This window comes from Quercus suber, unplaced genomic scaffold, assembly GCF_002906115.3.
Source record: "Quercus suber isolate HL8 unplaced genomic scaffold, Cork oak 2.0 scaffold_455, whole genome shotgun sequence".
Lineage (NCBI taxonomy): Eukaryota > Viridiplantae > Streptophyta > Magnoliopsida > Fagales > Fagaceae > Quercus > Quercus suber.
Genome location: NW_027069906.1, coordinates 553260 through 570616, shown reverse-complemented (window position 1 = coordinate 570616; position 17357 = coordinate 553260). Strand labels below are relative to the sequence as shown.

General features: G+C 35.6%; 1 protein-coding gene, 2 long non-coding RNA genes and 1 other non-coding gene across 4 annotated transcripts; all 4 read right to left on the bottom strand.

Annotated features, from left to right (window-relative positions):
* Window positions 1–5806: 5806 nt before the first annotated feature.
* LOC136062806 (uncharacterized) lies at window positions 5807–17186 on the bottom strand. The gene is made up of 3 exons (XR_010624512.1): window positions 17097–17186; window positions 16643–16738; window positions 5807–5953 (listed from the first exon to the last, which is right to left on the bottom strand). It is a non-coding gene; the product is annotated as an uncharacterized LOC136062806 (long non-coding RNA).
* On the bottom strand, window positions 8127–8200 carry TRNAV-AAC (transfer RNA valine (anticodon AAC)). The gene has a single exon. It is a non-coding gene; the product is annotated as a tRNA-Val (tRNA).
* On the bottom strand, window positions 9293–12519 carry LOC111989232 (uncharacterized). Its single transcript, XM_024021016.2, has 4 exons — window positions 12136–12519; window positions 11185–11238; window positions 10094–10153; window positions 9293–9750 (listed from the first exon to the last, which is right to left on the bottom strand). The coding sequence occupies exons 1-4, from the start codon at window positions 12487–12489 to the stop codon at window positions 9622–9624; spliced, it is 597 nt and encodes a 198-aa protein (XP_023876784.1). The 5' UTR covers window positions 12490–12519; the 3' UTR covers window positions 9293–9621.
* Window positions 15613–16301, bottom strand: LOC111997222 (uncharacterized). The gene is made up of 2 exons (XR_002881329.2): window positions 16055–16301; window positions 15613–15952 (listed from the first exon to the last, which is right to left on the bottom strand). It is a non-coding gene; the product is annotated as an uncharacterized LOC111997222 (long non-coding RNA).
* Window positions 17187–17357: the final 171 nt, after the last annotated feature.

Sequence of the window (17357 nt, the reverse complement as noted above, 5' to 3'; positions counted from 1 at the left end):
GCCATTCTCCCTCGAATGGAATGTGCTCGTTAACCGTAGCAAGGTCATAAGCACTCTTTAGATCAGATAATCCTCGCGAATTTTCAGCCCAGGCCAGTTTATCACTACTTGCAGCTGTAAAGTCATACGAAGTTGCTTGGATTTCCAGTTTCACATTGGGGAGGAGATCCATACAAATTTAGACCAATTCCATCCCCTTTCAGAGACCACATCCTTCACTCTCAGGTTGTCCTCTCCAGCAGGAAGAGGGCTTGGATAGTGCTTCTCACTGGATATTTTTCACTTAACTGCACACCACACTTCATCTTCAGCACACAGCACGGCTCCTGCACCAGCTTGTCCAGGATTTCCTTTCGAAGCACCATCAAACAGAAGAATACAGGAAGGCTGGGCAACTTCGATGACTTTCATATACTTCAACATCATGCAGAACACGAAGATCAGATCCTTTATTAACGGGCAAGGTCCAGAGGCTGGACCAGTGACATTGCAATTGCTTGGTTATGTTATACTCTGTTGATGCCAAATGCCACAAAAACTTTGCATATAACAGGACTCACGATTTTCACTTGCAAATACAAGAGCATATTTCTTCCATAAAGCATATACATTATATACAAAACCATTACACAGCCACATCACATGTTTAAAATTTGGGGAGTTACATTCATAGATAAATGAATATCCAAAATAAGAATCCAGATTAAGATATAAAGAGCCCCAACACAAAAGACCAGACTTAGAAAAATCTGGCTTTCCAAGCATTCAGGCAAGTTCCACTGTCATAGAAAACTAAACCTTTTACATCCATTGTTCCATTACATATTTGTAACCAGTGGAATAAGATGTATACAAAATTAAAATACTATATTATATGCATGCAAGTAGATCCATGGACATCAATAGTTTCAAAATTATATACATAATAATATATGCATGTATAGAAATACATATAGTTTTTAGTTCTGGTGGTAGTACATGAATGGTAGATACCAGGTCAGCAGCTTACACTGAGAGAAGAAATTACTTCAGCTTGATTGCTATAGTCTGACTTCAACTGTTTCTTCTGAGGATTTGTTGCAAATGAAGTTGATCCAGACACCTCCTGCGGTACAAGAACCAGACAAAGTGATTACTCACCACTACATCAATATCAATCCACCTTTTCTATTCTCAAGATGTTCACAAATAACAGCTTGGAAAAATGCTATTCATTCTGGGGTATTCTATAATGAACTCATCAAAACTTGTCTTTGACAAACTGTGGACTGGATTCTCAAATTAATGTCTGCATTGGAAACTGCCACAAATTTTTTTTCAAAATCTATATACTTCAATTGATTCCAACATTCTATGGACTATGTCTTCAGGCACAAATTTCTAATGAAGCATATGTTATCCATTTTAACTTACAACACTGTCTGAATCAAGCACTCCTTGTAATCTCTTTGTGGGAAAATCCTTGTCAGATGCTTTTACTCCGGAAGAAGCTGGTTACTGAAAGAAAAATGATATCCCCAATCATACAGTCAAAGCTCAGGAGTTCAACTAAGTTTTATTGAAGGCAGAAATTCAGAGAGATTACATTACTTTCTAACATAAACGCATGCTTGAACTTGAAAGCATAAAGAGCAACAGATGGACTTTAAAACCACCCAAATTCACCTTAATTTAACCCTTTTGGACAAGAAACCTAGGTTACACACTGCCAATTGAACAATGTAACAAACACATGCAAGAAAGCCTCAGTCTTAAACACAACGCAGACAAAATCAAAATAAAATAAGATTAAAAAAAAAAACGATTCCTTTTCACTTCCCTAATAAATTGTAGGGAATCCCTAGAAACAAAAACTAAATTTATCCAAATAAATAAGACCCAGAAGAGAAAATCCAAATGGGTATGTAAAAACTTGACTAAAAGATCAGACAAACCCACAAAGGAATTAACTTTTACATATAAGTTTCAAACAAAGATGAAGTCAGAAACTTTAAGTTTTAGGTTGAAAAAGATTACAGAAGATCCGGATTGAGCTTGGCAATCACTCAAACTCATGTAAAATGCCAACGATATCCCCTTTCCGTACTACATAAAAAGCATCCTTCTGTTCCGCCATTGATGTCCCAATACCCAAAAATCCTAGTGACCCAGCACAGCACTGCACTGCAAGTAAAGCACCAAGTATGATAAAGCAATGAACTTTAAACTTTGGAAAAAAAAATATTTCCGTGGCTTAGCACAGAGAGCTGAGTAGTTCAGAGAGAGAGGTCTAGTCAATTACACAGCTACTACTACTTTTTGAAAGAGTGGCAGAATGAGAGAGATGAAGAGCTAGAAAGTTGTGAGCTATGGTAATATCTGACGCACCTTATTTTGATGGTGATGATACTTATCCACGAGATTTTGTCAACTGGATAAATGGGATGGAGCAATTCTTTGAGCAAGCAAATTGGGCAGATAATAAAAAGGTTAGGTATGCCAAGTTGAAGTTAAGAGGTCACGCACAAAGGTTTTGGGAGAAGCTTGAATATTTCCGTTATGTGGATTATGAACCTGCCATCAGTGTGTGGGAAGATATGAAAGAAAAGCTTTGTGATGAGTATTTGTCACCATACTATCGAGCTAAGTATTTACCCCAATCTCAATCTCAGTGTGGTACTTTTCAAGTTGAAGTAAATACGATGAATTCTCATCATCATCCTATTTCATGTCCTCAATGCACTTTTGAACAATCTACCAAGAAAATATCTACCAAGGAAGTAACGGAATTAACTGTAAATCTCATGAAAGATATTCAAGACAGGATTGCTCAATACAAGAAGACTCAATCCGATTCAATTGGGAAACCAAGGACACTAGATCACAATGAACTTCTTGCTGCCCCAATAGAAGACAATATTGATGATGATATCTTAGTTGTTGAGAATCCTCCAGCAACACCAAAGCCTAATGTTGACATAGACGTACATGCCTCAACAAGTGTTGCTTTAACATGCGTGCAAGGAAATGAATCTATTGAAGAGCGGCAAGGTAAATAGATGGTGCTTAAAGAGAGTATTATGTTAGAGGGTGCACATGATGTGAAAGTTGAAGTTGTTAAATGTGCTTCTGATCAACCCTCCACAGTCCTTGAAGATCTACATCTTGGTGAAGTCGAAGAGGTTAAAACCACAGTGCTTCCTATGGTTCATAAGGTTCAAGAAGAGATTCTACTGATTCCACACATTGATTTTGTTATTCCAAATGAGTTTGATGTGGTGGAATTCAAGGTTTTTCTTTTCCCTGGGCTCCCTAAGGTGATTCCAGATTTAAAGCAAGTGTTACTTGTCAGCATCCTAATCCTTCAACACTTTAGAACTCGAGGTCGAGTTTTCTCCAACCAGAGGAAAATGATGAGGGAGACGCAAGAAGATTATTATTTAGTATTATTTATGTTTGCAAGTCAATTGTATTTTTATATTTTAAGTTTTATTAGCTTATTGGGCTTTTAGTATTTTAATTTAGAAGTATGGTTACTTTTGTAATAAGGCAATTAGGATTTCCTAGCCAATTAGAACTAGGGTTTAGCAATCCTTTATAAACAACTTATTGTACTCCTTGACGAGATAGCTGATATTTTTGATGAATGAAAACAATGGCCGTTTGGTTTTTCTTTGGTCTGGTGCTGACTCCAGGTCTACCCTAGGTGCTGACTCCTAGTGGTTTCCCCGCTTGGTGCTGACTCCAAGCAAGGCCTAGGTGCTGACTCCTAGGTCATATCCCTTTATTTTTCTATTGTTTAGTTTTCGTTCTGGTTGTCCTGCGTTAGATACATTACATTCTTTTTTCTTTTGGTAAAATAGAGAATTCAATTAAAACTAAAGATTAACAATGGTCTCAGGGCAACGCCTGTTAGAATACAATCCTGACAAATCAAAATCAATAAAAGCCTGGATTTCCACAGGTGGACAGTCATAAACTATAAGATCAGAATCTTGTTGTCCTCCCATTCTGGCCAAACCATCAGCGCATCTGTTTACTTCTCTATAACAGTGCTTAAACCGGACTTGAGGGATCCGAGTGATCAGCAGCCTGCAATCATCAACAATGGAGGAAATGATAGTATTAGTTGGGATTCGCAAGAACATCAAGGATGGCTTTAGCATCCATCTATATTTCTACAGCTTGGCTATTCCTAAGAATACAAAGGGAGAGACCATCTTGCACAGCCCATAATTCCGCCATGAAACTAGAAGTTATGCCAATGCATCAGGAAAATTCAAGTAACCAAGCTCCAGTTTCATCACGAAGAATTCCCCCACCTGCTATTCCCAGGTTACCCAAGGATGACCCATCCGTGTTGAGTTTGATCCACCCTCTACGAGGTTTTTCCCATTTGATTGATTTGAGAATGTATCAAACAGAGGCTTTCCCATTAATAACACTGATTGAATTCCAGGGCTTTTTGGGTGACTTCAAGATGGATATTTTGAGGGAAATGTTTGTTGTGAAACACAGTGGCATTCCTTTTAATCCATATGATCCAGATGGCAAAGATAAAGGTGGTGCTCCAGGATGTTTGGTTCTGCCCCTTCTCAGCTTTTTCTTTAGCATTTCTGGCTAGCCAATTAGCAACATCACCCGAGAACACATTATCATGAGGAGCAATGCCCAGATTTTGCCATACCAGTCTGACCACCCTACAATCACAAAGAATGTGAATGATTGTTTCTGTTTAATCGTTGCATAAGGGGCACAGAGGATCTAAGTTAACTCCCCTTGCAGTGAGACAGGATTTCACTCCAATGCTATTGTGAAGGCACTTCCAGAGAAAGAATTGGATTTTGGGCAGAGTTTGAATTTTCCAGAGCCATTCTCCCTCGAATGGAATGTGCTCGTTAACCGTAGCAAGGTCATAAGCACTCTTTAGATCAGATAATCCTCGAGAATTTTCAGCCCAGGCCAGTTTATCACTACTTGCAGCTGTAAAGTCATACGAAGTTGCTTGGATTTCCAGTTTCACATTGGGGAGGAGATCCATACAAATTTAGACCAATTCCATCCCCTTTCAGAGACCACATCCTTCACTCTCAGGTTGTCCTCTCCAGCAGGAAGAGGGCTTGGATAGTGCTTCTCACTGGATATTTTTCACTTAACTGCACACCACACTTCATCTTCAGCACACAGCACGGCTCCTGCACCAGCTTGTCCAGGATTTCCTTTCGAAGCACCATCAAACAGAAGAATACAGGAAGGCTGGGCAACTTCGATGACTTTCATATACTTCAACATCATGCAGAACACGAAGATCAGATCCTTTATTAACGGGCAAGGTCCAGAGGCTGGACCAGTGACATTGCAGTTGCTTGGTTATGTTATACTCTGTTGATGCCAAATGCCACAAAAACTTTGCATATAACAGGACTCACGATTTTCACTTGCAAATACAAGAGCATATTTCTTCCATAAAGCATATACATTATATACAAAACCATTACACAGCCACATCACATGTTTAAAATTTGGGGAGTTACATTCATAGATAAATGAATATCCAAAATAAGAATCCAGATTAAGATATAAAGAGCCCCAACACAAAAGACCAGACTTAGAAAAATCTGGCTTTCCAAGCATTCAGGCAAGTTCCACTGTCATAGAAAACTAAACCTTTTACATCCATTGTTCCATTACATATTTGTAACCAGTGGAATAAGATGTATACAAAATTAAAATACTATATTATATGCATGCAAGTAGATCCATGGACATCAATAGTTTCAAAATTATATACATAATAATATATGCATGTATAGAAATACATATAGTTTTTAGTTCTGGTGGTAGTACATGAATGGTAGATACCAGGTCAGCAGCTTACACTGAGAGAAGAAATTACTTCAGCTTGATTGCTATAGTCTGACTTCAACTGTTTCTTCTGAGGATTTGTTGCAAATGAAGTTGATCCAGACACCTCCTGCGGTACAAGAACCAGACAAAGTGATTACTCACCACTACATCAATATCAATCCACCTTTTCTATTCTCAAGATGTTCACAAATAACAGCTTGGAAAAATGCTATTCATTCTGGGGTATTCTATAATGAACTCATCAAAACTTGTCTTTGACAAACTGTGGACTGGATTCTCAAATTAATGTCTGCATTGGAAACTGCCACAAATTTTTTTTCAAAATCTATATACTTCAATTGATTCCAACATTCTATGGACTATGTCTTCAGGCACAAATTTCTAATGAAGCATATGTTATCCATTTTAACTTACAACACTGTCTGAATCAAGCACTCCTTGTAATCTCTTTGTGGGAAAATCCTTGTCAGATGCTTTTACTCCGGAAGAAGCTGGTTACTGAAAGAAAAATGATATCCCCAATCATACGGTCAAAGCTCAGGAGTTCAACTAAGTTTTATTGAAGGCAGAAATTCAGAGAGATTACATTACTTTCTAACATAAACGCATGCTTGAACTTGAAAGCATAAAGAGCAACAGATGGACTTTAAAACCATCCAAATTCACCTTAATTTAACCCTTTTGGACAAGAAACCTAGGTTACACACTGCCAATTGAACAATGTAACAAACACATGCAAGAAAGCCTCAGTCTTAAACACAACGCAGACAAAATCAAAATAAAATAAGATTAAAAAAAAAAACGATTCCTTTTCACTTCCCTAATAAATTGTAGGGAATCCCTAGAAACAAAAACTAAATTTATCCAAATAAATAAGACCCAGAAGAGAAAATCCAAATGGGTATGTAAAAACTTGACTAAAAGATCAGACAAACCCACAAAGGAATTAACTTTTACATATAAGTTTCAAACAAAGATGAAGTCAGAAACTTTAAGTTTTAGGTTGAAAAAGATTACAGAAGATCCGGATTGAGCTTGGCAATCACTCAAACTCATGTAAAATGCCAACGATATCCCCTTTCCGTACTACATAAAAAGCATCCTTCTGTTCCGCCATTGATGTCCCAATACCCAAAAATCCTAGTGACCCAGCACAGCACTGCACTGCAAGTAAAGCACCAAGTATGATAAAGCAATGAACTTTAAACTTTGGAAAAAAAAATATTTCCGTGGCTTAGCACAGAGAGCTGAGTAGTTCAGAGAGAGAGGTCTAGTCAATTACACAGCTACTACTACTTTTTGAAAGAGTGGCAGAATGAGAGAGATGAAGAGCTAGAAAGTCTCAATGAATATTGGAAAAATGGTTGGTGGGCTTTGGCGGGAAAGGGTTTATGGGTCCAAAACTTCAAACTCAGGCCAACCAGGTTTTATTTTTTTTTGGAAAGACGAGGCTTGGAATTTACTAATGAAAAACAAGTCTATTACAATAAACAAGACCAGTTTTATCTCTAGTTAGTATTTCCGCCGTCATATCTAGTGGGTCAAACAAAAAAAAAATCAGTTACATCAAGTTTAGCTTTCATCCTTGCAAGTTGGTCAGTGCAGCCATTTGCTTCTCTGAACATGTGCACTATCGAAGAGTTAGGAAGGCCTACAAAGTTTCAAGATAAATTATTGTGAAGTTTTAATGTGGGCTATATAATTCATATATTGTTCTACTCAAAAAATAATTCATATATTGTTATTTTTATTCTAAATTTCTTTTCTTTCTTTTATTCTTTTTTTTTTTTTGTTGAGAGAGATCAACTATGATAGGTTAATATTTGTTGTGATTTTCATTATTTGATAGGTTAAGATTCTCCTACACATATTTACCAACCATACAAATATATAAGCAAAGATACAAATCACTTTACCTCATTAATTCAATAAAAAAAAAAAAAAAAATTGAGAATCATATTACAAAAGACTTAAGTCTGTAAACTGTAAGTACCAATATTTTGTGGTTTGTGGGTATCTGACGTAGAAATTAATGCTTAGCATAGAAAAAAATTTATTAAAAATGTTTTAAGAAAAATGGGAGAAGAAAAGACGGGAATAAATGTAACCCATTCCACGAAGTTCTAAAACAAAAATAAAGGAGTTAGCTCACAAAACTTGGTTACAGGCCCAATCCACTTTTTTTTAAGCTCAAAAGTAGAGTAGGAGAGGAAAGGCTTAAACGCAATTTTGAAGCCGAAAACGACGCATACATTTATTAAAACGACAAGTGCTGACAATGGCGTCGCCCGGGTTCGAACCGGAGACCTTCAGTGTGTTAGACTGACGTGATAACCAACTACACCACGACACCTCTTTGGTTCATGGAGTTCGGTTCATTATCATAACACATCGGAGGTTTTTTTGGGCAACCGAAGTGTGTTGGAAAACATTCCCAACTATGTTGAATCAGTCCGAGTTGGGGAAGTGAAAAGTATGTACGGAGGTCCTGGGACTTCATTTTACAACTCTGTAATGATGTATATATCCATGGAATTGAGCACAAAAACCAAACTGGTAAGGGCATACTACATGCTTAATGCTCTGACCCTTTTATTAAATTACTTTATAATTACATTGCTAAGTACTAAATAATATCATTGTGAGTGAGTTATGACTCTGAAATTTGTGATTGTTATATTGTCGTGCAGATAATGCTGCTGCCAATGATGATATCCCATGTTTCATAATTTGTCTTCCTTGAAGTTTTATGGTTTGCTTTGGGGTGAGTGCTATGCCTGGGATGCAGTACGACTCTTGCTTTTTTGTGTTCCAAAGCTACAAAGACTTGCCGTTGAATCAATAGACCACCCTATGTTTTGTAGTCTCGTACTTACCAGTTACTCGGAGGAGCCATTGGATATTCCTGAATGTCTGTCATCACACCTCGTGACATGTCATTATAAAGGATTTTCAGGGAATGAGGTTTAAGATGGAACTTGTTAGACAAATCCTGAAGGCAGCAAGAGTATTAAAGATAATTAAAATCATGGCCGAAAGTCATCTAAGCTCGAAGGCAAAGCTTTGTATTCGCAGGGAGTTAATGAAGTTCTCGAGGAGCTCCCGGGCTTGTCAAATTGCATTTGACTAAGGGAATTTCTATTTTTAGTCTCTCTGTGTTTTTTAATTGGCAAGAGTAGTAGTTTTACGGGATACTCATTGTTCTTTTCATCTTTCATTTAAAACTTAAGTGAATTTAAGATTAAGAAATACAGGGCCTCAGATAACCAAATTGTCTCTGTTTTCATTTGTTTCCGTTCTCCCCTCTCTAGTCTCTACATTACACAGAAACACTTCATCCTCATACTACATGTTAAAGCCAACGTCTTTCCCTTTATTTAGCACAATTGTACCATACTTGTAAATCATGGTCCCACTTAGCATGCACAAATGACAAACCTGACTTCAGTGAAAAAGGAACCCTGAAAAAGTGCCATTGATATGATGGGCAGAACCAAACCCGAAAACTTGCTTGAAACATCTTTTTACCTAGCAAGCATCACAATCACAGCATAACAACATTTGCCAACTCGAATTTTAAAAATGATCTTGGTAAAGCAGTATCATTTTACATCTCTTGAGCATTGCAATGATTTCAGTATTTCACCACACCACCACCACCACCATAAAAGAATTGCCTAATCAGTTCAGTATGTCTAATCATATGCCTACATACCAAGATTCTAAGGAAATAGAGCTCAAGGATAAATTATTTTTTTCTGAGTTTCGTAAGTTCTAGGCAACGGAATCCTCTTCATCTTCAAAACTCAAATTCAAAGTTTGCAGCTTGAAGCCTGAACCTTGTATGGTCTCAACCAAACTAGAAGCCACTCCTGTAGCTTGTACTGTTGTCTGTTTTGTCAACTAAAAAGAGTAGGGAAAAAAAAAAGTCAATGTCTTGATGTCTCTTGCTGAAGAATGAAAATAAATTTTGATCTTGAACATTGAAAGAAAAAATAAATGATATGTACAACAGATAAAATAAACCATTCTCAATAAGCGAACCCCCAACTTCTGGGCAGCCCACCAGAACTTATAGGCAGGCAACTGATCTTAAGGGATTAAATAAATTTTTTGACAATTCTGGAAAATTTTATGTGTGCATGATTCATTAAGCATATCCCAACTTTTTACACCAACTACAGTTTCAATTGAAGTAGTTGTCACTTCCTTACAATTGGTAACCCAAAACCTAGTGCATACACACCTCAACACTTGCAATGCCCTCAACAACTTTAACCTTCAAATTAGTAATGCCCTCTGTTTCCTACAAAAGAAAAGATGAATAAGCAATAGTGCGAATCAAAATCCTACAGATAACAATTTATTAATAAGCGATTCATGAACTAGACATTTACTTTGTTCTCAGTGAGCAGTGAGCAGTGAGCAGTTTGCGTGTGCGTGTCTGAGCAATGTGTTTAGGCAGCAGTGAGCAGTTGACTTTCTTTTTTGAATTACGGTTGTGTATATATATATATATATATATATATAAAACTGACACTAGCTTGAAATTTCAACAATCAGGATGTATCTTGACCACACGGTTCTCTACCATATACCTTCCCCTTTCCTTTCACCCTTTGAACCTAATCTCTCCATTTACATAAGATACTAGCTCTGATTTCCCCACTTATAATATCAATATTTTGGGTTGAACTCTCAGCTATCAAATTTGACTAGACTATGTTGAATTAAAAACTAGCAACAAAAACTTTAAAATCTTCTCACAATCAAGTAAAACTAAAAATTTAACGCAAAAGGTTTCTTGTTAGGTTCCAAACTGGGTAGTCAAAGGCGTGCCAAGTGCTCAGGCGAGGCAAGGCGCCACAAAGGCACCTCAAAGGCCCAATCACAAGATCTACTAAGGCTGCAATTGAACAAGATACACTAAATTGGAACCAGCACCTTCCCACCTCCCCCTCCCTTTAACACTTTTCTCTCATCTCCAAGCAAATAATCTTAATGAACAAGATCAGTATAAATGTTAAAATGGAACTGAGAGAATATAGGGCTTTATTCTTCCATCATCGTATACAGAAATATAATCTCAATCATGGAACTCAAAGTACCATTGTAACACTAGAGCGAGGAAACAAATATGCTTTTGCATCCATTCATATAGGAAGGAGTTACTTATTCTTTTAAATTTGATAGTTACAACAATGGGGAAGGGGGATTTGAACTCTGAGAGTAGGCCATACCACTGAGTTTCAAGGCTCGACATGGAAAAAATTGCTTTTAGTAAGAAGAAATAATAAAAGGGAATCTAAAAGAGTTGGGATATATATATCAATATACCTCTAAAGCTTTGGTGACAGTAGGAACAGTTGCTTCATTCATGACTCCCTCTGCCTTCAAACATACAAATGTAGACTTTTAGTGATATACTAAGCAATTATAATCCATAGGTGAGATCCTATAAAGCTCTTAGATAACTCAAGGTAGAGCCTTTAATGTAACTCCACTATAAAGTTTCTAAAATTCTAACAATTTGTTATAAAGATTTGGTCACATCAGCAATAGGTTAAATTAATGTCAAAACAGATACACTCAATCAATGTTGTTCAAAACTTCAAATACTAACAAAATGTAAGCCACTCAATTGGAATTCTTTAGTAGAGTAGTGAATGGTTAAGATGTTAAGAATACTAAAGTTACTCAAACTTTTAGAGGATCCCACGTCAGAACTCTAGTTTCACATTTCATTTCAATGTACCTTGGGTAAAGTGTAATGGAGGCGATTTGGATTTTGTCAAGTCAGCAATAATTACACTAGCTGTTTTACTCAAATTGGTAGAGTATAATTTTTATAAGAAAAATACAAAGGGACAATTTTTTTTTCCACAAGTTTGCCACATTGACAATTTTTGATTTGCAATCTCACATGACCCATCACTGACACCATTTCAATTATGCCAAGGCAAAGATAAGGTCCAGACGTGTTTATTTTTAGCATGCACACATTGCGACGGGTCTAGCGCATTGGAGACACTAGACCCAAGCCAAAGTCCTTATGCAACAATTACAACAAACTACCATTATCAATTGTGAAAAAATGTGTCATTACTCTTCTTGTTTTACTTATCAAAAAAAAAAAAAAATTACTCTTCTTCCTGTTTTTATTAAATTATTAAATCATATAAAATAAAATAAAAAGTAACGAGAATTGGCACAAATAATTTCCACATTATAATTACATAATTAAAGAAAAATCAAATTAATTAATTTTTTTTGTTAAAAAAAAAATACCTGAAAGAACATGGTAAGGATGTCAGAAGGAGAAACGGGTACCGAAACGGCAGGTTGGTCTGGCGAAGACGACGACGTTTCTACTTCTTCTTCACCTAGTTGTTGTTCCTCTGGAATTATTTGGGTTTCTTCTTCCACAGACCTCACTATTCTCAGCAGCTGCAGCTGCTTCTGCTTCTTGGTGTTTTTCTCTTTAATTGTGAAACGTTGTTGGAAAGAATTCGAAACGACATGGTTTCGAAAAGGCAACCTCAGAAAAGGGCTGTTATTGGGAGTCGTACGGAGTGGTTTTACAGGATAAGCGGAAGCAGAAACTGAGAATGTTGCTGAGATTGAGAGTACATTGGTTGCCATTTTGGTTCACTCTGCTTTGCTTTTTAGCTTTCAGCGTTAAAGAAAAATCAAAAACAAAAAATTGTAAAAAAAAAAAAAAAAAAAAAAAAGGTACCTGAAAGAACATGGTAAGGATGTCAGAAGGAGAAACGGGTACCGAAACGGCAGGTTGGTCTGGCGAAGACGACGACGTTTCTACTTCTTCTTCACCTAGTTGTTGTTCCTCTGGAATTATTTGGGTTTCTTCTTCCACAGACCTCACTATTCTCAGCAGCTGCTTCTGCTTCTGCTTCTTGGTGTTTTTCTCTTTAATTGTGAAACGTTGTTGGACAGAATTCGAAACGACATGGTTTCGAAAAGGCAACCTCAGAAAAGGGCTGTTATTGGGAGTCGTACGGAGTGGTTTTACAGGATAAGCGGAAGCAGAAACTGAGAATGTTGCTGAGATTGAGAGTACATTGGTTGCCATTTTGGTTCACTCTGCTTTGCTTTTTAGCTTTCAGCGACTCTTTTTGTGCTTCTTCCCTCCCTATCCTAATCTGTAGGGAAAAAAAGTCCCTCATTTACACTTTTGACCCCAAAAATTTTAGTTTTAGTTTTGGATTTTTTTTTTTACTTTGAGATTTTTCATTTTAATTCATCAAGTTTATTCTTCAAAATAATTCTTTTACCCATCTATGTGATTGATATAATTTTTTATGTAATAACAGAATAATGTGTTTCTTCTGGTTTTCATCATTTTAATCACAAGCATGAACAAAATTGAATTTGGGGGATTAAAATAAAAATCTTAAACTTTAAGGACCAAAATAAAAAGTAAAACAAGGCTAAAATGTAAAACTGACCATTTAAGTTTTACCCATTTTCATTTCAGTACTTTAGGTTTGCATTTGGTCATTTCAGTCCTCTAAGTTTCAAAATTCCTCAATTCCCCATCTAAAAAAAAAAAAAAAAAAATTCCTCAATTCAGTACTCTATTAAAAAGCCATCCATTTATGCCATTAACACCCTAAAACAATGCCATCTTGGATTGATTTTAAAATTTAATTTCTATTTGATTATTTATTTCTTAATTTTAAAATATGTTAATTAAAAAAACTTAGAAATTAAAAAACAAAAAAAAAACAAAAAAACAATCAAACCCCAATCAAAGTTGTCCCTCATTGAGGGGAGAGAAGGAGATGATAACCACGAAAGCATGGGAAGAAGAGGGGACTATTGTGAAACAAAATAGCTTTGGTGAATCGAGGATTGGAGGCCGAAGATGAGGCAGTGGATGTGGTAGATTTTGGAAAGCAAAGAGTCAACCATGTGTGGGGAGTGTGGCTGACAACAATTTGGAATTGGTCGGAGTCTAAGTGTGACTTAGAAGAGGTCATGGGTGTCTTGGTTCACTTCGTGGTCTAAAATGTTCATAGCCATGGCGGTGAAGAGGAAAAAGGAATTCTAAGTTTTCGGTTTTGAGAGTATAAGAGTGAAAATGCAGAGTGATGAGTGAGTATATAAAAGAAAAAGGTCAAATTGAGATTATTGCAATGGTAATGGTGTTCATGGTATTGAGATTTCATTGTTGACTTATTCGGTGTGGAAGCCATTGATGATAGTTGGGAGAGACGTTTTATTTATTTATTTAATATTTCTAGTTTTTTTAATTAATGTTTTATAAATAAGAAATAAATAATTAAATTAGAATTAATCCAAAATGACATCGTTTTGGAGATATTAACAACAAAAATGGATGGCTTTTTAACATGAGGATTAAATTGAGGAATTTTGAAATTTAGAGGACTGAAATAACCAAATGCAAACTTAAAGAACTAAAATGAGAAGTGATAAAATTTAGAGAGTAAGTTTTGCATTTTGACCTAAAAACAAACCATAAGGGTCCAAACGTGTAATCTTGAATATTTTTTTACTATTCTATTTGATTTTGAGGGTTAAGAGCATACATTGATAGTTAGCTATTAAATATCTTAAAACTACATTTTATCTTTACAAAATAGGGCATAGTAGGGGTGAGGTCAGGAGAAACAACATCACATTTGGAGTGTTTAATGATTTATAGTTGAGAGATCTAAATAAAAATTACGACATTGATTGGTGATTTTCATGTGCTATTGCAAATTTGTATGCTTGAGAAATCAAAATAACAACCCTTTTTGATAGTGCAATAGTTGAGGGAAGAATTTAGAATCAACATTTTTTAAAGAGATTCCGGTTGAACCATAAGACTCTTATGGTCAAAATAAAAACCCAAAAATTAAAGAGATCAAAAAACATTATTTCACAAAACTATATAACCTTTTTAGAGTCTATAAGCTAAATCCTTCATAAAATCTTTAATTATTCATTAATAAATAAGTAATTCAAATTTCATCTCATCATTTATATCTTGAATAATTGATCATCTGTAAAGCCTTTTTTTGGATGGAGAGAACCGAGAAAAAGGAATGGTGAGCGATTGGAATAAGTATTTTGTATCAAATAATGCTATGTTATTCATATCAAAATCTAATAAACTAAAAACGTGAAAAAATAACTACCCACTAACATAATATCTTTTATTTGTTGGTGGGTAAGTTATTTTTTGTGTACATTTTTCTTGTTTATTGGATTTTGATATTGTTGACATGGTATTATTTGATACCAAATACATGAGGGAATTCAACAAACTAGACTCAATACCTCAGTTTTTTATTATATGAACGAACTTTTTTGCCTCTGCTCTCATAACAGAACAAACACACTATTAAAAAAGTAATAATTTCATAATTTTCATTATAATTATGCTCCTAAGAAGATACACTAATCGCTTTCCCTTTATTACAAATTCCAAACAACAAAGGGCAGAATTTAAGAATTCTACGAATTCATTTTCCATCCCCTCTTTATTTTAACTTTCCATTCTTTTAGGAACTCCCAAACATGCAAACAGCACACTGCAAGATGGACATTTGAGTTAACACTTCCCTATTCAGGTTCTCACTATAGCTACCACCTACTCTTAATATCTAAAAATCTATGGTCTAAATATGCTGATCAGGTCACTTGAGTTATGGTCTGTTGTATCAAAACCTTAATGTTGTGATGGACAATTCAACACCTTTAAGGGAAGCGGTGGGGTGTGGGTGGGGGGGATAAATATTACACAAATATTCTGTGTATTCACAGATTTCTAAATTGCCAATCAACACTAAACATCTCTAATCTTCACGGACTAGAGGACAACAGCTGAAGCAAAAGCTTATATATAATACATATTAAATAGTATCCCATTAATCATCAAAAGACAATCTGCCCCAATTTATCTAGCAGATTCTAGTAAACTAAGCATACTTAAATTTACTTCACCTGCAGAAGGTATCACAGATTCTGGCCTGAAGGATAACAAGTCCAAAAAAGTCAGGCAACAGCATTTCTGCCATTCAAAAAAAAGATGTAGCTTCTTCCTACATCTTCCTACAATCCTCTTCAACCTGCCCATCTGCATAAGCAAAAGATTCACTAACTTCTGCTGAAACAAAGATACGAAAAAAAGCAAAATAGTAAAACAATAGAAAATGAACGGAGCTCATAACGCACTCACCCTTGAGATTTACAGCTTGGTTTGCTTGAGCATCTGCTTCAGAGTTAAATTCCTTGAAAATGATAAAAATGTATTATTTTGCATTCAGAGAACGTGTGGCAGAAAACAAGAATAATGTTTTACAAAAAAAGTAGAAAAATAATAAGCATAGCACTACTATCTAAATACTAGCATATCCATCAATCACATTCTATAAAGAAGGTTAATACTAGCATGAACATAGCTTGCCACCTCTTGTTACGTAGGATACGTCCAGTTCCTGCCCCTCAAAACGCCCCCGCCCCCGCCCCCAACCACACCTATTCATTTTTTTTTTAGTTTCAAAAATGTCTCTAATGAACTCATCAAAACTTGTCCATTATATATAGAGAACTAAACCTTTTACATCCATAGTTACATTACATATTTGTAATCAGTAGAACACAATGGATACAAAATTAAAATACCATATTATATGCATGCAAGTAGATCCATGGACATCAATATTTTTAAAATTATATACATAATCATATATGCATGTATAGAAATACAGATAGTATTAGTTCTGGTGGTAGTACATGAATGGTAAATATCAGGTCAGCAGCTTACACCGAAAGAAGAAATTGCTTGAGCTTGAATGCCATAGTCTGACTTGAACTGTTTCTTCTGAGGATTTGTTGAAAATGAAGTTGATCCAGACAGATCCTGTGGTACAAGAACCAGACAAAGTGATTACTCACCACTACATCAATATCAATCCACCTTTTCTATTCTGAAGATGTTCCCAAATAACAGCTTGGAAAAATGCTATTCATTCTGGGTTATTCTATAATCCTGTGCCGCCTCTTCATTTTTTTTTTTAGCTTCAAAAATGTCTCTAATGAACTCATCAAAACTTGTCTTTGACAAACTGTGAACTGGATTCTCAAATTAATGTCTGCATTGGAAACTGCCACAATTTTTTGTCAAAATCTATATCCTTCAATGGATTCCAACATTCCATGGAGACTATGCCTTCAGACACAAATTTCTAATGAAGCATATGTTATGCATTTTAACTTACAACACTGTCTGAATCAAGCGCTCCTTGTAATCTCTTTGTGTGAAAATCCTTGTCAGCTGCTTTTACTCCAGAAGAATCTGGTTGCTGAAAAACAAAATGATATCCCCAATCATACAGTCAATAATTCAAGTAAAAATTTATTGTATCAAAATGATGTTGTTAACTAATATGTTCTACACCATAGAAGAAAGGTGCTATCAAAAGAGTCTTGATAACATGAAATATAGACACCACAATGGATTCAATGTCTTTTTTCCATAA

What these genes read in the sequence shown, in the direction of transcription:
- LOC111989232 (XM_024021016.2), bottom strand. Translation starts at nt 12,489, where the DNA reads ATGGCAACCAATGTACTCTCAATCTCAGCAACATTCTCAGTTTCTGCT. An exon ending in TCCTTACCATGTTCTTTCAG is followed by an intron (nt 11,239 to 12,135) that starts GTATTTTTTTTT and finishes GTATGTTTGAAG; the next exon opens with GCAGAGGGAGTCATGAATGA. An exon ending in AGGGCATTGCAAGTGTTGAG is followed by an intron (nt 9,751 to 10,093) that starts GTGTGTATGCAC and finishes TACTCTTTTTAG; the next exon opens with TTGACAAAACAGACAACAGT.